This window comes from Lipophrys pholis, assembly GCF_963383615.2.
Source record: "Lipophrys pholis genome assembly, chromosome: 1".
NCBI lineage: Eukaryota > Metazoa > Chordata > Actinopteri > Blenniiformes > Blenniidae > Lipophrys > Lipophrys pholis.
In genome coordinates, this window is record NC_137635.1 from 40,136,825 (window position 1) to 40,160,555 (window position 23,731).

The 23,731-nt window shown below is 43.3% G+C and overlaps 2 protein-coding genes across 2 annotated transcripts; one reads left to right on the forward strand and one right to left on the reverse strand.

The window, feature by feature from the left end:
• Positions 1 to 5,030: 5,030 nt before the first annotated feature.
• On the reverse strand, positions 5,031 to 23,519 carry cdc73 (cell division cycle 73, Paf1/RNA polymerase II complex component, homolog). The gene is made up of 17 exons (XM_080483098.1): positions 23,363 to 23,519; positions 22,659 to 22,764; positions 22,491 to 22,560; positions 22,256 to 22,318; positions 22,045 to 22,097; positions 20,542 to 20,630; positions 19,993 to 20,206; positions 18,658 to 18,756; positions 18,309 to 18,387; positions 17,331 to 17,395; positions 9,750 to 9,807; positions 8,832 to 8,867; positions 8,621 to 8,708; positions 7,671 to 7,832; positions 6,488 to 6,588; positions 5,923 to 6,064; positions 5,031 to 5,822 (listed from the first exon to the last, which is right to left on the reverse strand). The coding sequence occupies exons 1-17, from the start codon at positions 23,491 to 23,493 to the stop codon at positions 5,786 to 5,788; spliced, it is 1,593 nt and encodes a 530-aa protein (XP_080339224.1). The 5' UTR covers positions 23,494 to 23,519; the 3' UTR covers positions 5,031 to 5,785.
• On the forward strand, positions 13,890 to 17,893 carry LOC308121725 (beta-1,3-galactosyltransferase 2-like). The gene is made up of 2 exons (XM_080483152.1): positions 13,890 to 14,692; positions 15,418 to 17,893. The coding sequence occupies exon 2, from the start codon at positions 15,525 to 15,527 to the stop codon at positions 16,791 to 16,793; it is 1,269 nt and encodes a 422-aa protein (XP_080339278.1). The 5' UTR covers positions 13,890 to 14,692; positions 15,418 to 15,524; the 3' UTR covers positions 16,794 to 17,893.
• Positions 23,520 to 23,731: the final 212 nt, after the last annotated feature.

The following is a 23,731-nucleotide window of genomic DNA, read 5'->3' on the forward strand; positions in this document are numbered from 1 at the left end:
CCTAACTGGATGTGTTCACTGGCCACCAACCAACACACGACGTGCAAACAAACATCACCTGCTTCAGTCACCAAACGCACAAGTCGGCGGTTTTTTTTTTTGTGTGAAATCTGTGTTTTATTCATTTTAAAACCGATGAACATTATTCACCATTTGTTATCAAACATAAAAGTGTCATTTTGATCTCACAAATGTTTGTGTGTTTTTAAAGATTGTTCCCTAATTTCCCGGAAAGTGCTTTAGACAAAGTCTGTTTTCTGTCCGGATTTCATTGATCTGTCAGAGAGCTGAGATCAGAGGTCAACATTACGAAACACCAAACATCAGTCATAGTAGCGGGAAATAAAACCCGACCTAGTCTCAAGAAGTACAAAACCATCGTGTTTGTTATTGAGTCATTTGGGTTTTTTTTATGCTGCAGTCATGTGGCTTTTGCTTTGAGCAACAGCTGGAGTTATTCAACGTCCTTTTTCATTTATTGAACAAGCCAGGCGAAAGCATGAAATAACTTTGACTGACTCAGTACGTATGAACGATAGCTGTTTAAAAAAAGTCATTCAAATTGCCGACTTGATTGAAAACAAAGAAGAAACGCGTCACTGTAATTGTAAAACGGTATTCTGTTTAACACACAAAGAAAAACTCATAGATTTTCCAAAGCACAGAAAAGATAAGCAATCAATAATAACTACATGGACTAAAATCGTGCCAAAAGTAGAAGAAACAAAGAAGGAGCTGTGCCTTTAGGTACGCCTACATATCAGCATCGATCTCATATGTTTGTGGTGATGTGCAGATTGAATAAGTTACTGTTTGTTGTCACTTCATTCATTGTTATTGGTTGGTGTATTTGAGGGGAGGTAGTGCCAGGTCAAGCCTGCCAATGCTGTCTCAAACGTACAGGGTACGGACAGTTCCTTTGACTTCATGCTTGGTTTGTGCTGTGACTGTGAAATAATTTCCAATCAACTGAATTAAACCGAAGGTGGACTCCGGTTCCACTGTGGAAACGTCTCGACGATGATGTGAACGTTGGAGGAACAGGAACATCAAGCTTGCTTCAGGTCGCTTGTAGAATTTGCACCATAAACTGCAGTTTACGATCATTCATGGTTATTCTGTGAATAGCTATCCATGCAGGCGCAATTTAACAATAAAAATATTCAATGCTGTAGCGCATTAGCACAAGCTTCCATTATAAATGGTGGAAATCCCGGGATTGGCTCCAGGGCCCTGCGACACGACACAGGATTAAGAGGTATAGAAGATGGATGGATGGAGATGAACTGTAACCGTCAGAAAGCCTCACTTCCTATGCTGGACAGATAGATTTAATGTAATATTACTCTCCACTAATTCCTATTCAGTCAGGCAGTCCAAAAGCAGCAGTGTGTTCGCTCAGCAGTGACCCTGAATACAAGAGGGGCAAAAACAAAAATGAGCTAAATGCTGGTCCAATCAAGACTCTTCCAAGTGAAGCATGAGTGTCTACTGAGCGTTGGGCCTTTTGTCCAACGTCCAGAAGAGCAAAGGAACAGATTTTTTTGCCGTCACCTTCATGTGTAAAATAAACACCCATTCATACACGTTCAACATTAATGACGACGGCACGCTGGATCTGGGGAGGTTCACCACATGCCTCCATACGTTCTGTCGGGAGGGAAAGAAAAGGTGAAGCACAAGAGGTGAAGGGTTTAGATGAGCCTGATGGTGCTGAGGGAATTCCAGGCTCTAACTCTCGCAGACGAGCAAAGGACACGTCCTGGAGTTCAGGCCCTATAAATCCTTTTTTTCGAATACTAGATGTAAAATGACAATGTTGTGTTATTCACAATATTGTCTTTTTTTTTTTTTACAAACAAACCTCTTACGCTGGACGTGTTTACAGACTTAAAGATCTGATTCGGGTGTTTTCTCATCAGAAACAGTGAGGGGATCAGGGCATAGTGTCGGCAGAAGGTTTGTATAGTTTTTCTTTTATAAAGCATTTGAAGTCTCTCTCACTGAAGGGATTTATTTGTTTTGAGTTTTGAAAGCAATTTCCCGGACAGGATTGGGAAACACTAAACACAGATAGGCCAAAGGTCAGACGGTGATAACAGCAGTGAAATTCAGTGATCAAATATATTTGTTGGTGAAAATAAAAAGCGCATTAAGAAAAAAGACTTTATTTGGTCCATATGATTTCAATGTGATTATTAAGAGCGTTAATGAGATTCTTTTCTGTCTTAGATCGCCACCTGCTGGATACTTTTGTGCTCTGCACCGATTCGTTGAATAAATCTTTTTGTCTCTAAATCTAAGGAAAATCACAAGTTGCACATTAAAGTTCTTGCACAAAAATGGGATTATTTGGCTTTCCAGCACAACGATCACGAATTTCTCGGAGTGGAAAGTCAGTTCCCCCCCAAAATATAAACAGTATTCATCGTGAAAATATATCACAACCACTGGATTGCAGGAGGAAAGCAGAGTACACAGAAGAACCTGCAGACTCCACACAGAAGGCATCAAGCCCGGACTCAAACCAGAGAATCATGTGTTTATCAAAATAGAAAATGTTCAGTATACCCCAATAATACACAATGACCTCAAGACACACCTTATACAGTCTCCAGTCTCTTACGGAATAAACATGCTCCTAATGTCTGATAGCCTTGATTAAATCAGGTGTAAGGTTTTATATTCAATTAGATTTCCTACACAGAAGCATCACTCGGGGGACCTTGAGCACTGACTGCGACTAAGAGATGCGTTTTTAATTCAAAATCGGAGTTTAACTTCAAAGCAGTGTTAAGAGATTCTATTCTTAAAAGCTGTGTGAAAGATACTAACGTGCACTGAGGAATTTGCTGACCGCTTGACTAACAATTTGCTGAGGTCTGCACTAATGAAAAACACCTCTATTTTATGGTTGCAGGACGTGGCCTGTAACATGTGGTTATCTCAAGTGTTTGTAGGAGACAAAGCCTGAGACACAACATCTTAAGTTGGGGGAACGAAAACCTAGACTACAATCGGCGGAAACCCGTCACAGCTGGTCCCTTTTGATGACCTCGCTCAAGTACCCCTTGACCCCAGGCTGGCTTCGTGACATCCTGCAAACCTCAGCTAAACCTGCGGAGACCCCGTGACTCACCATTTGGAATGCTCTGCCTGCGAGCAGATGAAAACGCATAAATACAAATGTCGCCTAGGCAGACACGTCTTTCTTCCCGTGAACTGCTTGCAGTTCACGTCGCTCGGTTTAGAGTAGGAACCAAGACCCAGAATTCTGTAAATTGAGAATATTGCTTGCTTATCGCACTTCAATATAATTTGATGGTCAATCTTTAAGAAACCTGACTCATGTGTCTTTCTTTAGTTAGACTGGCAACAAAAGGACTTGTGGTGCGAATTGAAAGCACCAAAGCAGAAATGTCAAGATGAGTTATCGTTCACGTGAATCCTTCACAGGCGTAACAGCGTCACAACCCTCAGGCAGAACGTGCAAACTGCACTGGAAGGGAGTACCACCCACACCTTCCCTCCTCCTGGATGTTCTTCTCACACTGGAAGGATCACATCTGAAGAAGATGCGGCGTGATGAAAGACACAGGGGAAAGGGAACAAATCTCACATTTGTTTGTAAATCAAGATGACACGATACATGAAGGCACAGTTGGGCTCTATTTTAAATTCAAGGTTAATAAATGTGTTTCCCTGAGGCTCTAAACCACAACTGTGCAAGTGATTTTGCTTCCTCACGCAGAGCCTTTAAAGTAATCAGCCAGTGTTTCCTGAGCTGTGCTGATAAGATGCTCGTTACTCTTCATTTGGGGATCCCACCCTGCAGGCCTCATGTGCCAATACAGCTGGAAAAATAATTACTGGGGGTTTTAAAGCTTAGACAGCCAAGTCTAAAGCTTTCTGCTAAAAAGTCAACGTTCACTGTCAAATAGTGGGGATAGATACATAACGAGCTGTATTTTCCACCACAAGCAGAGCTCATCTTCAGCTCACAGCAAACAGTCAAGATGGAGCTTCAGGAGTCTTCATTTTGGACTTTGAATGCTTTTCTTCTCCACTAATCTTTGCTCAGCAGAATAGGAGAGTCTGTCTTTTGGCCTCCGGGAGAGGAGATTAATATTTATTCTAATAAGTGGCTATTACCCTCTCCACGCTCCCTGCCTCCTCACACTGGGAGGGCAATTGGATGTGAAGAGGGGGGTCTTTCAGATGTGTGTTGTGGCCTCTGGTCATGTGATACAGCTGTGAAGGTCTGGGACCACCAGCTCATGTGGCAGCTGGCGGGAGAGCCGTCGGCGTCCTCCCTGAGGGACGGTCACAGTGGATCCATGAGGCTCTGTGGGGAGGCGGAGACAGGAGCACACTGAAATGAAGTGCCTTCCTGCCCCGGGAACACCATTAATGAGCACAACACAGGCTTCCTGTTAAAGCACTAACACGGAGGTAGTTACCTTAATGGTTATTCTTTCATGAGTTGGTCTCACCTTGATTGTTGTTTCTTCTGCTGATCAGGTCAAAATTCTGTATTTTGTTTTTTTTAACCAATAACCAGATTAGAGCATCTTCCGCCAATGAAGTACCATAGCTACAATTGAACAACTCCGTAATCAGATATTCATCACAGGACAACTACTTTATCAGAAATATCAGACATCTCCACACATAATATCAGGACAGGATGACGGTATCAATATGGGACAACATCCCTGGGAATCAAGCCAGTGCTGCGTCGGGTGCAATGAAGGCAGTTCTGAACGTTGCATTTTTTGTCGTCATAGATTTCCTACTAACCAGGACAACTTCCATCTTCATCATTAAGTATTTGGCTCTGAAGGGCTCTGCTCCTGCTGCGGCGAGGAGGCCCCGTCCCCGTGACATGACACTCCCACCGCTCAGTACTGCAATCAATAACACACTTCCAGTCAAGTCAGATTCCCGAAGAGCAGGACACCTGGTGAAGATGGGATTTTTAATAGACATGGCTCACATTTCTGGGAAAAGAGACACGACAGCGTTTGTTTCTCAGAGGCTTTATTGTCTATTTTTATGTGATGACTTAAAGCAATACTTTCCATCGTTTCTCTCGTCTAGCACAACACCAACAAAGAAGAAAAAGAAAAAAAACCTGAATGGGGTCATTGCATGACCCGGAGGTGTGCCGATAAAAGTGACCGAAGCTTCAACCGCTTGCCTGAGCCAAAGCAGATCAGGTTATATTAACAAATCACTTATCTGCGGGTTCGATCGAAGAGATGCGGCTCTCACAGATTTTATTGTCTATGTACATTCAAACCACAGACACCCAAAATAGAAGAGCGAACAGGAAGTCAGTGGTTGCTCTGTTTTTACTTACTTTTACTTGTTTTTTCCCCCACAGAACAACGCAAACCACCTCTCAGTCCAAACATAATCTCCTATTTGAATTGATCCAGTCTGTCGTTTCTTTTTTTTTTTTTTTTTAATATAAAACATAATTTGGTTTTTCTGTTTACCTACATGAAAACATTAGAAAACAATTACAACAAACACACAAAAAAATCCCCCAAACCGTTTCTCCGACATCCAGAGAAATAAATCCAGCAGGCTCGTCTGGAGCCCCTCACGGTGGAGTGATGGAGGAGCCCCTCCGCTGTGGTCAGCCGTCCTCCCTCTGCCAACGATGGCCGCCACGTTGGCAGGTGGTTTGGCAGCTCGGATCAAGGAGGACCGACCGGAGCAAAAATAAAAAACTGGGTTTTTTTTTTTTTTTTTTGCTTGTGGACGCTGCGATCTGGGCTCAGAACCTGAGGTGTGATTTGTGTTTCACCATATATCTGAAAGGCAAGAAGGGAGGAGTGGACGGGTGAGCCGCGCCAAAAGACGTTGAGGGATTACGCAACAAAGAACAGACGTGGCGTGCGGATGGAGAAGTACCTGTCGAGGGTTTCCCAGAAGCGCAGGAAGACGGGCCGATCCAGATGGCGTCTGTGGCGACTCAGTTCCAGGACGGTCACGTCCCACTTCTGCACGTTGGGGTCCGTCTTTGCCTCGTCATACTTCAAATGAAAGGCTCGGACTGGAGGAGAATGATGCACTCAGATTTATTTCGTCAGGGACGTTGGACCAAAGAAGGATTCTATCGTTTTAGATATTTGTCTGATCATTGCTGCACATTTTGATGATGATTCTCATTTCTTCTTCAGTTTGACATTTTGAACTAGAGGAAATAAATCACCAGGGTTTATGTGGAATAAATAGATTTTCCCAAGAATTAAATTAAAAAAAAAAAAAAAAATAAAAAATTATTTTGACAAATGGAGAAAAATATTTTCTCTGTTCAATCACATGATGATTTAACACATTGAGCATCATGCAGCATGTTTTCCTCTTCACTGAATTTAAAACATGTGAGAATAGTTGCTATTTCGGGACTCCAGACACCCGTGAGCTTGACGCCTTCTGACAGTGACGATGCTTCCTGTTCGCTTCTGTGACTCACTTTTAGCGAAAATGTCGACAGGAGAGCCGTCGGGCAGCAGCCACGGCCAGCCTTTGAACTGCCAGGCGGGACCCTGCACGAACACGGCCACCACTCGGTCCCTGCACGAATCAACGACAAAAGGCGGGAGGGGGGGGGTGAAAACTCGTCATGATGATCTTTGCGAGAAGCTACTTTTTATTATGTTGTTATGACAAAAATCAACAAACAGTGACAGAGGACAGAATTACACTTAGACTTGTAAGCTAAAGACCGAACAGCTGAGCGCTTTAATGTGTGACAACAACAGAACTGTTCACCCTGTTCGGGGTCAGTTTAGGTTCATATGGTTAAACTTGGCACAGCTCACTTCTTTGTGTGTCGTCAAGACACAGTTATGCATTTACAGCCGGGAAAAATACTGTAAATTATTCAGTATTTAGACGGAATTCTTGCTTCGAACACAACGATTCACTGAAGTCTCAGCTCAAAACGCCTTCAAAATCATGACCGCCAACAAGGAGAACAGAAACTGTTCTATGGTGTACCAACTGTACTGTCATGACCGTGAGATGACTCAGATGTTGGTGTCAGAGTTGGACCACTGTGCTCGTTTAAAGCTGACTCACCCTACGACACCTGTTTTTAAACTGGATCTTTCTCTGAACATTAAATCCATAGAGAGATCTTTATGCCTTGAGAGTAGGGACCCACGATATTAGATATGCGCCGTTATCTGATGATATCAGAACTCAATTTTGCCGATGTAATCTGGAGCCGCCATGTTGGATTGGTTTGAACTCCGGGGGCCAGCGGCACCCGAGTCGACGCGTTTGTCCAATCAGGTGCTCGGAGCCGTGCTGCACGCGACGCATGATTGAAGTAGAACCGATACACTCATTAACAGCGAGCTGGAGCGTGTGTGTGTGTGTGTGTGTGTGTGTGTGTGTGTGTGTGTGTGCAGCGCACGGCGAGCTCGGTTCCTCCCGCAGTGAGTCGACGGACGTCACACGCTGCTCTGCTCTGTCAGTGTGGCGGTTGAAGGAAAGCGGTGCTTTTCCATGTGAAAAAAATGGAAATATATTTTTGTGTTTATCGGCAGATACCAACATGCCGATAGCGTCGCGCATTCCTGTGTGAGAGTGTTGATGGTTCCCGTCCACGTTAAGGCTCATGATGGGTGGTGAACTCCGGCTGTGCTCACCAGTCCTGTGGCGCCAGTTTGAGCGGCTGGTCGATGATGCGGTACGGCACGGTGACGCTCAGCGTGGCGCCGCCGGGCTGGATCTGGTCTTTGCGCCTCTGAAGCAGAACCTCGTTGTCCCGAGGGATGCCCTGCTTCTTCTTCTCTTCTGATGTGACGAACCTGCAGCCGGGCACACGCAGTTTCTTCCCGTTTAACCTTTGTTAAACTTCCTGCCGTCCCTCATGTTCCAAAAACTTTAAAATTGAACCGCAATAACGAAGTGACAGCAGTTCTTTGTGGCATCAATGCAGTAACAACAATGGCGACTTTAAAGGTGAGCAGCATCGCTCACTGCAGAGCTTTGTGCTGATACGAGGGTGGAAGAACTACGTAGTAGGACAAACAACGATGTGACTAGATATGACTTATAAGTTACACTGCTGTTGCTCCACAGCCGAACACGAACACGCAGTCGTAACCAGCACACCAGTTGTTGTTCACATTACAAGCTGTATTTCAGGGTGCAGGAAACCTCAACTGTCGAAATGCAAACAGCAAACTTACGTGACCGTTGCAGGCTTGAGTCATACCGAGCAAAGTTATTTAAAGTTATTCAACTGACCGCAGTTTGTTGAGAAACTGCGGTGAGCTTGTTGAGAAAGCCTCCCTGGGTTTTGTACACATTAATGTGCAGAAAGGTGAGAGCGTGTCACGTCCAGCGTTAAAGTGAATTAACATTAACGGGATAAACGCCGCCTCAGGTCTCAGTGGATCGGGTAAAGCAGAGCGGCCGACACGGCATAAAAAACAAAGAGCAACACAAGCTCAGTTCTGTATGAAAATGATCCCGAGTCTCTCCTCGCAGAGCAGACGTCTCCTGACTTATTAGAACAATAATATGTAGAAATACAAAGCAGGAAAGTGTAATAAAGGGCCGATTAGAAAGCATTTGAGTAGAACGAGCGTACTTGAGATCCTGCAGGAGGTCTTTAGCGTTGAGCATTGTGATGAGCGAGGTGGTGGCAGCAGGGATGATGACGATGGGCGTCCGGGATCCTGCGGAGAGGAAGCAGATTGCCAGGTGAGCGCTCTCGTGACTGAGTGGCAGGGCAGGACAAGGCCTAGATAATTACATCATTGGTACCGGCGTCAACAACACGGTGACTGAAAGTGACGTACCTTTCTTCTGATTTGGGGGCGGTCTGGCTTGTGAGACTGAAGGGAACAAATAAGAAATCGGATAAATAAATGCTGCAGTCGCTGCTTCTAAGTGAATAAACAATGATTTTCATTGCGTCTCAACAGGATCACCAAACAGACGCGCTCATTAATGCTGCTGCAACAACATCCAACTATATGATGAATAATAAATAGTTGGCCTCGACACGCTGAAGATATTATGGCTGCTCTGAATCTCTTGCTCCTCTTCCAGACTCACAGTGACGGGGAAACAAAATCTGCTTTTTGGCTTTGATGCAGTAGTTTGATTTAATCCCTGAGAGAACACGGTAGCGGAGGACGAATCACATGTTCTGTTTGTTGGGGGAAAACATTTTAAATAACTCAAGATTTATAATTTGGGGGGTTTATTTTGTGTGAGCAGAGACACTGTCTGCCTTTGTTTTATAAAGCATTGTAACTAATCTAGTTACACAGTGACCCCTGGAGCAATAATAATCTACCATGGATGCTCTGAGCTGGTGGATACAGGATACTGCGCAGCATGAAAGTAAAAGTGAATTCTAGGAACTACTAAATGATTTTTTGTACATTTTAAGGCTGTGCCTACGAACGCCACACCGAACAGGCTCCATTCTTTATTAATTAATGCTCTCAGGGAAGCGTGTGTGCCAGCAGCTGTTTTTCTTTAGTAACACAATATTAAATTCTGTGGAGCAACGGCGGCGTCCTCCCAACATGGAAGAGCGTACAACATTTCATGACTCACGCGCTCCAGAAAAGCAAACGGAGAAGCATGTGATCTGAGGCATCGCAAAGCCTTTTTCTGTTTGGTGAAACCGCACACAGTCTACAAGGAGCGCTTCTGTGACCCTTCCTCACCGAACTCCGAGAGCCAACGTTAATAGGTAGACTGACCTGGGCGTGGGACCGGCTGCATGGCCGGGGTCTGGGCTTTCCGAGCCGATGCTCCTTCCTGGAAAACACAGCAGCACATGAAGGTCAAGCAGCAATTGATGCTGATCTCTCGCTCTCTCTCTTTTTTTTTATTAATATTGAAAAGATGCAGCTGCAAAACCCAAAGTTATGCTGATTTTAATGATCTGGATATAAATACATATTCTACTAACTTTTTGTCTCCCTTTGAGTCCTTTTTCTTCTTCTTTTTTTTTTAATATGCCGTCTCACTTGTAAAATCAACTTGAGAGCCGTTGCTTTTATGATAATCGGTTCTATCCTGATAGTTGTCATCGGAAAAAAAAAAATTATTATTCAAGATCAGTCCCAGAAAATAAATAAACAAAAGAAAAAAAAGAGACTAAGAAGGTAATTGAGGTCTGGGAAAAGGGAATAGTTCTATTTATAGGCTGAGACCCGTTTTTCACATTAATACAACTCTCTGAGGAAAACATGGCTGCTCACTATTGATTCCCTGAGAAGAAAGTGTGTGTGTGTGTGTATAGCGGAAGAGGAGGAGGAAGGGGGGGTTCACAGCCCCCCCCCCCCCCCCCCACATGCGGTCACAGGTCAAGCAGTAATTCTTCATACAGTGTCATTTTCACAGGCTGCAGCTCATCTGAACCAACAGCAAAAGGAGCAAAAAATAATTGACCGGCCCCGCAAAAAAGTAAGAAAAGGAAAATATGTACGATGGATTAGTTTTCCTTGTCGCTGAAAAAACACTGAAAGTGGACTTTACGTCTGAGATACATTGATATATTAAAAAAAAAAAAAAAAAGAAGCTATATTTCTTTTATCAATAGAATAAAACTAAACGGAATTAAACCACAGAGGAACACTTGACATGAAGGCACATGTGTGCTGAACGTTTCTCTGAAACAGTTTGTAACCAGGAAACATCTGTCAAGTTCCTTCAGCATCCAGTGAGCTGGAACTATTCCTGGCACCGAACTTCTGATTCGCTGGTCCAACTATTGTTCCTGTCACGACTTTCAGACAGGACCAGAGGGTAACGATAAAAACTCCGATCTATAGAAAAGCATCTGAACTGTTAGATTTCCGCCGTGTCTCTGACAGAGAGCGACGACGTATCACGTCCACCTTGCAGCACTCAAGATGTTTCACGAAAGTTCATATTCAGCTTTGTGGATTTCTTTAAAATGAAACAAGCCGATGGCATTAGTGGGGAAAAACCCAATGAAAATGATGATCCTGATATTACTGACAGAGTTGAGAGGATAATAAACACATTGTTGACTCATTTAAGCAGCTTCTATTGTGCTCAAGAAGCCTTTTGAATAAATTATTCAAACGCATGTTTCATCAGTGAAAACAAATCACATTTCTTCTAAATCGCCGCTGATGCCGCGAGCTCTCCCTGCTCAGACGACAGCTCTGCTCCAAAGCTGCCAACAGGAGATAATATCTGCACCATCCCAGCACTTCCACCACGATGGAAAATGAAACAAACTATTCCCTGCAGATTACCGACTGCAACTTGAAAGTCTTCTCCCTCCAGCCGCAGCAGGGCCGAGTCTATCAGCAGCGCTGCAGAATCATTGTTCGTGACAGATAAATCACCTATCTGCAGCTCGCACGCTAAAAATAACTCTGGTGGGCAAGTATCTGCAGTAGTTTATCGCTCATCGCAAACTGATTAGAATAACGACACTTCCAAGTTTGACTTTAAACCGTCATATTTTTGTGTCTGTTAAACCCTCCTGTTTGGTCACGTTTCAAACAAAGATGCTTTTTGACAGTTTATCTAATCTAGAAAACTATCTGTAATTGTTACAGAGCCAGGAGCAGCCTCAGCACATTTCATATAATCAAATGAGTAAAATCCTAAATGTGCTGGTGTTACATAAATAAAAGACAAATATTCCGATGACATTTGAGCACTACATTTTTATCTGTAAAATCAAAATCAAACTTCAGAATGCTGGTGAAGACAAGACACAATATTTTCAACCATAAACAATTTGCAATATCAGCCAAGACACAAGAAAACAGCTTATTGTACTAATTTCATATCAAACTTCAGCGGAGTGAAATTCTTGGCCTTTAGGTGAACCAGATCACAATCAAAAAGCAATAAGTGGACATTTCCGTGCCGAGTCTCCAGCAACAAAGCCAGCAAACAAATGAGTGACTTCATCAAAGTGTGGATAGAGCAGATCATTGTCCAGCGCAGTGAGTGGGTTTGCCAGTGACCTTTCCATCAGACGACTGGCACGGAGAACACGAGACTCTGAGAGTGAAGGGTGAAAGACTTTTACACAAAAACAGCCAGTGATACACAAGGTAATATCGGATTGTAAAACAATCACTGACATCTGCACCCAATTTGTGAGTGTGGCATCAGTGTGAACATTCAAAAACTCGTCTTCTTCAAGTGTGCTAGACGAAGGGTCGGCCACCAGCGACTCTGCTGCGGCTCCTCCAGCCGCGGTCCCACTGCACAAAACGTGCCGGAGCAGGGCGGGCCGGGATGGTAAGTCAAAGCGCACCCGGACTCAACTCTGTCGCGCAGGTCCCAAAACAGAGGGCGCATTAAAATGTAGGCGGGGATGTGAACGCCGCATAACGACGAAGGTTTGCAACGTCATTACGCAACAGTAGTTGCAGGACCAACGCGGAAGCCGCGGCTGGAGCTCTGCAGCTGTCCGAGAAAAGCCGCGGGCCTCCATTCTCTGTGACACAGCTTGGAAAGCTTTCTCATTGTGAGCAGCAGCGTCCAGCTCCTGCTGAATCTCCTCCTCTCCCGGTACCGAGAGGAGCGTCTGCACCTCCTTGAAAGACCGCGAAGCTGTGGAGCGCACCGACATTTCAATAAACCCAGTTAACAAAACAACCAGTGTGCGCAGAGTGGAGTATATAAACAATAGCGGGAGGGTTTGCGACCGATGGGATACTTAAACATTGCTGTTGTCGAGAGTGACGATCGTCACTACCAATCAGCAGACGTGTGGCGGAACGTTGCTGATGAAGATCCTTCACTTCTTCAAGCTCACTGCCACAGACGGCGGCAACTTCTGATCTATTCTTGGTGGGTCCGAAGCTTGTCGGGTGGAAAGGAGCCGCCGCTGCCTCTCTCTCCTCTACTCTCTTGTGGAATGTTTTTTTTTTTTTTTTTTTTATAAACGGGTTCAAAAGGCTCCTTGAGTGCTGAAGGTTGCCGACCCCTGGGCTAGACACATTTAACCTTATTGCAGGATGTGAACCTCATAACAGCCACATTCAGCCTGATTTGCCCTCAACTAGGCAAGAGCAGAAGTAGCTTGAAAACATTTCAGATGAAATTGTGAGTAGATCCCAGAGTATCCCCTCAACTTTTAGTTTTTCACCAAAATCCCAGCCGCTTTGACTTTGAATTTTTTTGGGGTGGGGACAGTTTGCCGAATTATTAACAAAAGTCAGAGGACAGTGTATTCCCAAATATTCTCCATGTTTTGATGCGTTTTTTCGTGTTTAAATGCATCAAAATGTGGATACTGCCCAACAAATATAACCCCCCGTGTTTTGTTCTTTTTTGGCAACCTGACCAGGACAAACCACCATCCACCCTGTGTCAGCTTTTGTTCTGGACGTCCCTGCATGTAATATAATATAATAGTAACTCGAGAAAGAAAAGGCTCAGGCCAGAGTCCGGCTGCAGGTATCATGTCTGCGCTTAAAAACTCAGACAGACAGGTGCTGCTCTTCTGGCCTTAACCTTCATGAAAAAAAATGTATTGTTGCTGGAATAAAGAAACAATTAAAAATGCTGCAAAACAACATGCCTGAATGAGCTTGACTGAGACAATGTTTCAATCATTATCTGCCCCAGGGGCCACATCAGACTCCCAACATTAGGGCTTTGAGCGGCAACATCAATCATTGCTCAAGTAAGAACATATAAGTCGTCTTTCAGCATCAATAAGAAATCCAAGACTTGGGGAAGTGCCGACACAAAGGCTTCTCACCGTTCTTCCCCAACCTCACAGCATGCCAAATTGAGATAATGCTTTATTCCTCTTTCTGGAGAGTGGGTGTGAATACAAATAGGTCAGTAGCCCAACCCCCCTCCCCCTTAACCGAGCAGGCAGCAACAGCAGCAGAGACGGCGTGACGTGGTGGGAGAGCGTAATGCCACCAAGCTCCGAGCTGCCTCTCCGAACGAACACACAACTCAGACTGCTACCTTCCGTTCATCCTCCTCCTCCTCCTCCCCCGCCGCCCTCATAGCTCTCGTCCTCTCACAGGCGGCACAGCGGCGGAGGGGAGAGGAGCGTGACGGGCTGCTGAACGAGAAGGGCGAGAAGAGGAAAATGACCAGAAAAAAGGACAGAGATGCACGTCGAGGGGAGGGGAGGCGACATACGAGCGGGCGGAAACACGGATCGGCATGAAGACGAGAAGAAACGCTTAACAGGGACATTTCAGGCATGATTCAGACATGCTGCTCTGATATACGCTGCATAACAACAAGGACAGGGAAAGGACCCAGCTAATCGCTGACTGTCCACTAACAACTCTCCTCTCCCGTTGGCCAGACCAAACAGCAGCAGCAGCTGCAGCACTGTTGGACTCAAACCTCTGGGGACGATGCACCAAGGCAGAGGGAGACACTGCAACGCCGGAGCTCCGACACATGTTCTGCCCATGCATGTGCGCACAGCACTTCTGCATGCATGTTGTAGCAAGCCCTGATCGCGCCCCACTCGGAATTATGGACCAATAATAAAAAACCCATTTCTTCTCATGGAAGAGAGAGGAAAAAAAGAAAAGAAAAGCTGAAGGTGATTTGTAACGTGTTTCAAGGGAAATGAGAGAGAATATGAGCCGCAAAGCCTGGAGAGGAACACAGTGCGAGTGAAACGATGGAGGCCAGAAAAGGACAAGTGCTGCCATCAAAATGGGTACGTTTTTGATGTGAGGACTTAAATATGTGCTTCTAAGGGACAGGTTACACAGTAAATACTAATCATTACGGACTGTGTTGACAGGATGCGGTGGGTGTGCCTCTTTCAAAGGAAAGACTTATTTCTGTTTCTGCTGATGCATGCATGAAAGCCATCAGCTCCTTCTGCTCTGACAAACCACTCTTTGTCTTGTCAGGATACTTCAGGAGGAGACTGTGTAATTCGTTAAAAAAGGAAAAAGAAAAAGAACAAGCTCCACCCAAGGGTGAAAAGGAATCTCAAGTTGAGGAAGATGAAGAGTTTGTTGACGCAAAAATATACAAAACAATTCTCTTACAAACATCACAAGATTATTTGAAGAGTGATTTTTATTTCAAAGGTGGCGATGAGTGTCACATTAATAATAAATAGATAAAAAATATATATCAATACAAAGCCAAGGCATTTAATTTCAACACAAAAATATGTGTTACATAAGACCAAGATGCCAATGATAAGAATCACAAACATGCTCACACACTTTAAGCAATAAACTTAAAAACTGTTTGTTTACAAACAGATTTAACAGTCAACACAGATTTAGAAGAAAACATTTCTATTTGGAGCAAATTTACCATAAACTCCAGGCGATTTGATTGTGTGAACTGTTACAGCGACGGTAACGTCAACACATCGCTTTGCATTACGTGAGATTCTATATTTGCTTTATTGACTTTTTCTAGGCAATCGCTGGACCTTCGAAAAGAGCGTCACGTATATGAAAACGTCACCGAGTCCAAGCTGCTGAAGCAACAAGCACCGAGGTGAATCAACGCTGGCCAGCTGGACCATGCAGTGGAGACGACGTCACTGCTGTACACACACAGCTAAACTCATTTATATACTGTCATTGCTGGGCATGTTGGTGTTTCTGGTGCACCAGGTGTGGCTACCTCGGTTCACTGGGATGCCGTGGTGGAGAGGTCACCCTGTAGTGTATGGAGGCGTGGGGCTTCAGAACGCCAGAGCCAAATGGAATACGAGTGGCAAACACTCAGCCTGGAGGTTTGTGATAATTCCCCAGCCGACATATAAGGCCGACGTCAACGTAAGCTCCCATGAGAAGCAGGATGTCTCCTTCCAACTGGGAGACCTGAGTTTTGACCACACTCTGGCGAATACCAGTCAGGCTGACGGAGACGCCGGCGGCTCCTTAACCGACGGACCTTTTCCATACGTCATTAATGAACCAGACAAATGTGCAGAGAACAAAGCCGCTCCGTTTCTGGTGCTGCTGATTGCTACAGAGGCTCGGCAGGTGGAGGAGAGGAATGCCATTCGGCAGACGTGGGGCAACGAGAGTGTCGCCCCGGCTCACGGATTCATTCGGCTCTTTCTGCTGGGCAGAAACGAAGGAGAGCTCGGGCTTCTGCAACAAAGGACGCTGCAAGCGGAGAGCCGCAGGCATCGTGATATCATTCAACAAGACTTTCTGGACACGTACAAAAACCTTACCATTAAGACATTGATGGGAATGAACTGGGTGGCCATGTACTGCCCCCAGGCCGGCTATGTCATGAAAACTGACAGCGACATGTTCGTCAACACAGAGTACCTCGTTTATAAGCTGCTCAGGCCCGAACTCAAGCCTAAGAAGAACTACTTCACAGGCAATAATATGAGAGGCTTTGCACCCAATCGAAATAAAAACAGCAAGTGGTACATGCCCCCGGAGCTTTACCCCAGTGAAATCTACCCCACATTCTGCTCTGGGACTGGTTACGTCTTATCTGGAGACGTCGCCAGAAAGATATATCAAGTATCTCTTAGTATTCGCTACCTGCACCTGGAGGACGTGTACGTGGGAATATGTCTGGCCAAACTGAGAATCGAGCCGACGCCTCCGCCCAACGAGTTTCTATTCAACCACTGGCGGGTGTCTTACTCCAGCTGCAAGTACAACCATCTCATAACATCGCACGGCTTTCACCCCAACGAACTACTTAAATACTGGCATCACCTTCAGAGCAACAAGCGCAACGCCTGTATCAACACGTTCAAAGAGAGAGCGGGCAGGATCCATTCCAACAGGGTGGCCGGAGAGAAACCAGCTCAGTAACAGAAAACACCTGAATTACTGTAAAATTACAAATCACATCCAATATATCAGCTGTTTTCGTCTCGTCATCAAGCGAGAAATCCACATTTCATTGATAAAGGAACAATGCAAAACCTGCATCGATGTTGTGCTCTGGAGTTACGGCATATTTTATACAAGATATAAAAGATGTTTTTATGTCTGAGTGATGCCACTGGACGGCTTATGTACACAATTCTATTTTGGGGGAAAAAGAGCAGTGTTTTAGTGTGGTGCAACTTTTTTTTTGTAATAAACGATATTTAATCTGAAAACAGAGTTTGTCTGATGAGAAAGTGATGAATCCTGTCCACAAAAGTAGAGATCCCAAATGTGTGTCATTTAAATCCTTCTAAATACATCTCTCAGAGAAAACTTTCTAAACTAAAAAATGTGTTTCTTTTATCCTCGTATAAATATCCCGGAAAGTGTGAAGGCCAACTGATGCTGTGACATGGTAATCAAGCGTCTGACGTCTTGTAACACGAGGAGAAAGCCGGAGCCGAGCTTCGCTCTTACCGTCACAGACTTCAGGGTCATGCCGTGGTACGTGCCCATGGTATCGATCTTGAAACCCTCCGTTTCTACAAAAAGGCAAAGTACAAAGAGTTACTGCTGGAATACAAGTACAAGTAAATACAACTCCCATAGACTGTGTTTATCCACAGTTATCACTTCAGTCAACACAGGTTTTTACATTTTGTATTGTATTGGCTTGTTCCGACATAATATCTGTATATATAGGTGCAAAGAACCAGAACAGACACTCTTATATTCAGATAGGTTACTAAAGGGGGAACACCGAATGACATTGAGAAAAAAATTGTTAGATATGTAAAGAATATGCATAATTCATCCCAAACCCACAGTAAGATTACACTGTTCATTCATCCAATCGGTTTCTATGAGACTTGTCAATAGAAAGATAGTGGATGAATCGGTCATGATCTTCCACTTTAATTTGAAAGTATCATCAATCAGATTTATTATTGACCAGTGATGACTGAATCAGTAGTGGATTCACGCACTCTAAAAACAAAGATTGCTAAATTGAAAGACATCTGTTTTTTATCAATGAGTCCAAAAAAAAAAAAAAAAAAAAAAAAAAGAGTCCATCAACATTTCTTATCAAGCAACATTTGAATCTATTATTTTTTTAATACCATGCCCCCCATGAAGCACAGAAAATCTGCAGGTATTGGGATTCACAGAGAACCTTATAGCCTACATAGATGGAATGAGATGGTTGCAATGATCACAATAGACACGCAGAATTAATACACCAGTACCAACATCCAAGTGATACATGAGTGATCAGAGTCATGCTGCTGTGTAGACTTTCTATGTGTTGTTGGAGGCTTCCACATGTGTTCTCATTTCCTGGAGTCTAAATGTGGCAACTGCTGTGTTAATAAAACCCGAGCACACAGGCAAGTGATCTGGATGATTGATTTTTGGATGAAAATGCAGATCCTCTCAGCCACACACAAAACTCACCCTCTTTCCCTTTGAATCGCTCCTGATCGTATCTGTTGTAGGCGGCTGGGACGGGCTGCTTGTTCCTTAGGGACGGGTCCTGCAGACATGGAAAACAATTTAGAACTGCATCACTGAAAGATTTCAAGTTTGAGTGCATTAATGGTCACAACTCACTAGCTTCTATTGGTTCAATATTTGGCGATCACATGATGGTCTGACTGACAACGGCGTTCTGATGTTTACATTATAGTTATAAGTTACAGAAATACAATATACATTATAATCGCTTATAAAGGAAATGCCAACCAACAGCAATTTCTCTGAAACAACATGAAGACTTTGCAACAAACAAAACAAGTCATTTTACCACTTGAGTGGTGTTCTGTGCAGGTCTCTGTTCCGGCGCTCGGCCTTCTTCTCTGGCTTTTACTGACTGGAGGATGGCAAAGATGTTCTTGGAGAAGTTCTGCAACAACACATAACAACTTCAACATACTTGAAGACGTTGACGCCCCGTGGGAACTCCTGACGAGAAAATAGCAATGGATGATGAATTCCAATTCATCAATGTTTTTACAAGACGTCCACAAACAGTGTGTCTAAATGTGTTCAGCTTTAGAGGATATATTGCTTCCTAAATCCATAATGAACAAAAATAAAGTTCTTGAAAGAAATTGCAACGATGTAGATGGTTTCACAAGCTGGCCCTATTTTATTAATGAAAATCCTCAACATGGTTCTGCTTGAAGGCCCAACAAATCTGACATCAACTAATAGCTTTAAATTTACCACATCTATCAGCAGCTTAATAAACCCTCATAATGGAAAAGAAAATAAACACTTCTGCTGCCCCCTAGTGGTTATTAATGTCTTATTACATATCGTTGATGAGGAACAACCCCTCTAAAGTCTCAGCTTTGAAAAAACACAAACAACTCTGGCCTTGGTTTAATAAGGTATGTTAGAATAAAACAGTTGCTTCCAGACTTATAATCTCATTGTAATCTGTAAGGCTGTTTGAGGTGGTATGGCAACGTCCAGCTGCCGCACATCGTTTGCGTTTGGAGTATGAATGAGGCTTTATAGCATTTAATAAGTACTCTAGTACTCGTCCTTCTAAAAAAGTATTGATGCATCCCAAGTTTACAATTGAATTCTATATTTAGACTATTTATGTTAATTTTCTCTTATGAAATACATGGCATTGAATTGATGGCCTCTTAGTATTAATGTTGTAAGTACACTTGGTGTCTGCTGTGTTCAGGCTAACTTCCTGTTAAATTAAAAGTTAAACTAAACATTAAGCTAAATTAAAAGGAGAATTCATATTAATCTGACTGCTTGTATTTGTGAATAGGAAAACTTGACAATGAGCAGTTATAAAGAAAATTGAGGATGTAACACATAGTTGTGTATCGTGACGCACCGCGGTAACCCAATGGTAAGACTAGTAAAGATACACAGCCATAATCCAACCATACACAGTCATGATAGAAAAATTAGAAAAGCAATTTGTGCAAACTTGATTTGCTCCTCGTTGCAATTTGCATAGCCTCTAAACTCAGCAGCCAATATGACGTGCGTATTTGGAGGTCATATCCAGTACTTTGAGAAATGAGCTCAGTGTAAAGGAGAACAAAGACAATCACTGCAGAGCGAGATCAGAGCGATTGGAAAGCCCTGGTTTAAAGTGGACTCTGACCTTCCCAGTGCTCTGGAGGATGGTTGTCCTGGTCCTCCAGACCCGCTCCCGGCTGACAATGTCTCTGGTGACGTCCACTTCTGCGTCTACAAAGCTTCGCTGCTTCAGGGTTATGTCGTCATCCAGGTCAGTTTTAATAGTTGAACGTTTCTTGGCCATGATCTTGGCTTTGATGGCTGCAATTTTCTCCACCGACATGGCCTCAGACAGTGACCTGGAGGAGAAATGGCACAATCATTTAAACTAGAATCTGCTTTGATGGAAATGGCACGTGCGATAGAAACATGACAGTGAAACCACATTAATCATAGTGTCCATAAGGGTTTATCTTGATAAGAGCTCCTGCTCAATCTAAGACAATCCAATAAAACATCTAATCGATAAGGTCTATCTTTTACAAACTTAATGTTCAGCTTTGCTACCAACTATCAGAATAGTTTTCACTTCAAATATAGCACATCACTGTAAAGCTGAATGTATGAAAGAGCCATTGTAATGGACTACAATTAATTTGACAAGTGGACGTGAAAGCTCCGGTATCCATTCTACCTGATCTGGTCAGTCTGCACAATTCCCTCTTTATGGCCCTCCAGACGGGCGGCCAGACGCTCCTTGTCCAGACGCACTCGTTCTTCATCCTTAAAAATAAAACATTTACACCATTACAAAGCTATGAAGAAAAACACAACAATCATCCACTTATTGAGTCACTTCTGACTGCATAAGGAACTCAATTATACTTAGTACTTTCACATCTAAATCCACAAAGACTAAAAAGGTTTCTTCATCACCCAGAAAAGATTTGGTGTCGATACTATAAGTGACATTACGGAAGAGTTTTAGGGCCACTGAAGAAAAAAAAAATAATTCGGAGGCTAAAAAAAAAAAAACAACAACCTTCGTGGCCTCAAAAAAAGTCGAAAATCAAATTCGAGATTTTTTTTCTTTTCACGGAGAGACGTCTATCCATCCCTCATCATTTGCCTATAGATGTGAATTCACATTAAATCCCTTAATTCTGACCGTATCGGGTTGCTTACTGCTTATGGACATGTGATTTTACACAGGATTTCCTTGATTAATAAGAACACATTCAAATAAGCAGCCCAGGATCCGTGCCTTTGTCCTTCGTACTCGACGAACTTCCGCGACGGAACAAGGCAGCAGGCTGCTCCGTCTCTTCTCGTCCTGATACTGATGATAACTGCATCGTGTTTATGAGCAAGATTCTGTCCAGAAGCATCTTTTCATCACTTCATTAAACTGCCTGATATGCATTTTGAGGAAGCAGTCACACGCGCTGGCATGTGGACGGACGGACTTTTTTTTCCACCGTGAAAAAAAAAAATCGTGAATTTGATTTTTGACTTTTTATGAGGCCACAGAGGTTTTTTTTATTTTTATTAGCCTCCGAATTTTTTTTTTCTTCAGTGGCCCTAAAACTCTTCCGTAGTGACATTGCCCACAACACTGTACCTTTCATTTACTATTTCACTGCTTCTCTGGCCTTGCATATGAAAGAACTGATTAACTAGTTGATCAATGAAGGTCAAAGCCTGAGATGATTTAATCTCAATCTTGATCCCTTTTTTGACCGTCAAACACCCCGTTACAGTTTTGCCTCCAAAAATAAGTACATTAAGCAAAACCCAGAATCCAGCAACTGTTTTAGTAGCCTGGAGGCGCGGCGCAAAAGCTGGGTATGGAAATAGAGTTTCAAGAAGGTGAAATCTTGAACCGTATCAACATTTTCTAACTATTATCTCGGCACAGCATTGAAGTCCGTTTTCACCACCATGTCATTTACTGCCGGTTTTCTATTCGTTTTTATTCACTTTAAATTGTAGCATCAGTCACATTGTGTGGTGTAATGAGGGGGTGGTAATAACATTTATTATACATTATCTCATGCAGTCTACGGTCATACATCTGTGACAATGACATCCCGCAGAACTGTTTCAGTTCACAATCGAAAACCACAGACTTTAAACCTGAGTAACCAACTGTGAATACCATTTATGATGACATGAAGTTATAACATGGTCGTTTTACCTCGATCCTTGGCTTTTTGGCTTCAGAAGATACTTCATCAGCTGCTCGTTTGACTAAAAGCAAAAAAAAATAAAAAATAATGTTTAGCAGTGCAACACTGATGGACTTGAACCAACTTCTCTTACTTGATTGTTAATCTTTATTCACCTGTACGGAGATATTAAAGAATCTGAGAAAATAGAACGTTCACAACACAAACTAATGAACTTACCTTGCGTTGGCCTTTGTAGACCTATTTCTATAGGTGCACTTCTGTCGATACTTGTTGACGTAGCTGTAAATAGACAAAAGCAGGTAATCACATTCATGAAACATGCCATCTTGGTACTCAGGCGATCATAAAACCCAGGAAACAACTGTGTAAATATCTTCGGCTAGTCAAAACATGTTGTGTGGGGATAGCAATACGGGTTATTATATGATGATCGGAAACCAATTACACTTACGATTCTCCCCATTGAGATAAGAGAGCAAATCCTTTCGATCTGGTCTTCTGACAACGGGGATGTTCTCCGTCTGTAAACAACACAATCGAGTTACCCAAACACTTCCTCAGGGTCCGCAGCATGGTGTGCAGGAGAGATTAACAGTGATGTTCAGGTTTAGTAACTTACTGCGGCTCGTCGCACGTACGATGAATGCGGCAGATGCACATTGTTGAGCAGGAACAAGATCGAGTCTAATGTGTAGTACTCTTTGGGTTGCCCCTCTTTGCCAGTACTAGAGGTAAAAACACAGACAAACAGTCGTCTAAATTGAATCTGTACATGTAAACTGATTAGGGAGCGACAAGCAGACGATTTAGTGAAGGTTAATGAATTTGAAAAGGGCAACTAAGATTCTGGAGTCACATAAACACGGAGTTATCAAGGTATCCTACGAGCTGAAATGCAACTCGTCTGAAGTTAAATTTGCTACACTTGAGCAAAGTCTGTGTCTATAACAAGATAGTTTTTGCCAGATCTTTAGTAGGGGGAATAAATTAATGTTTCCCCTTGAACCTCCGACTACATGGAACACAACCCAAGAGCTAACACCGCTAATCAAGTATCACATCAGAACTGCAACTTCTGCGGTCTCTCAGAAATCACAGAAAAAGTTTCTCAAAACAGTTTTCATTCACAAACGGTAGTGAAGAGGCTCCAAGCATTCCTGTCCTATACGCAAGTGTTAAATCGAAGCAGATAAATGGTGTTTGAAGTTTGAAGCGGAGCAACGAGTTAGGTTAGCATTTTAGCATCTCAAAGCTAACGAGTCCTCCGCCGTCACAAGGCAGGCCTGCTGAGGCAAGTATAACACAGTCCGAGCGCTGACATACCCCCAGATTATGTAGTTGGTCTTGACATTTTTCGGCCAAGAGAATTCTCCAAAGATAACTTCATCTCCTTTCGCGACGATTTCTTTTTTCTGGATGTTATACTGACGAAGAACACTTAACACATCCGCCATCTTCACTCGTCTTCATGTAGTGCGTCAGGTCCCCTGGTATCAACATAAGCTGGCCTCGCAGAATGCCTGAGCTCAATAAAACTTCTTATTTGAACCCATGACATTTTGAAATGTTCAGTTGTCTTGCATTTTTTTTTGATGACCTCTTTCTTGGCATTTCTTTGTGTTCAGTTTGTGCCATGTCCTCGTATCTTTAACAATGTTTTGCTCATGCAATTATGTTCAATCTGCAACTATT

Excerpts from the sequence above, each read along its gene's own strand:
- LOC308121725 (XM_080483152.1), top strand. The coding sequence starts at position 15,525 with ATGCAGTGGAGACGACGTCACTGCTGTACACACACAGCTAAACTCATT.
- cdc73 (XM_080483098.1), bottom strand. The coding sequence starts at position 23,493 with ATGGCGGATGTGTTAAGTGTTCTTCGTCAGTATAACATCCAGAAAAAA. Across the intron at positions 8,868-9,749 it reads GCAGCCGGTCCCACGCCCAG|TCTCACAAGCCAGACCGCCC; the intron begins GTCAGTCTACCT and ends TGTTCCCTTCAG. Across the intron at positions 6,589-7,670 it reads AAACTGGCGCCACAGGACTG|GGACCGAGTGGTGGCCGTGT; the intron begins GTGAGCACAGCC and ends TGATTCGTGCAG.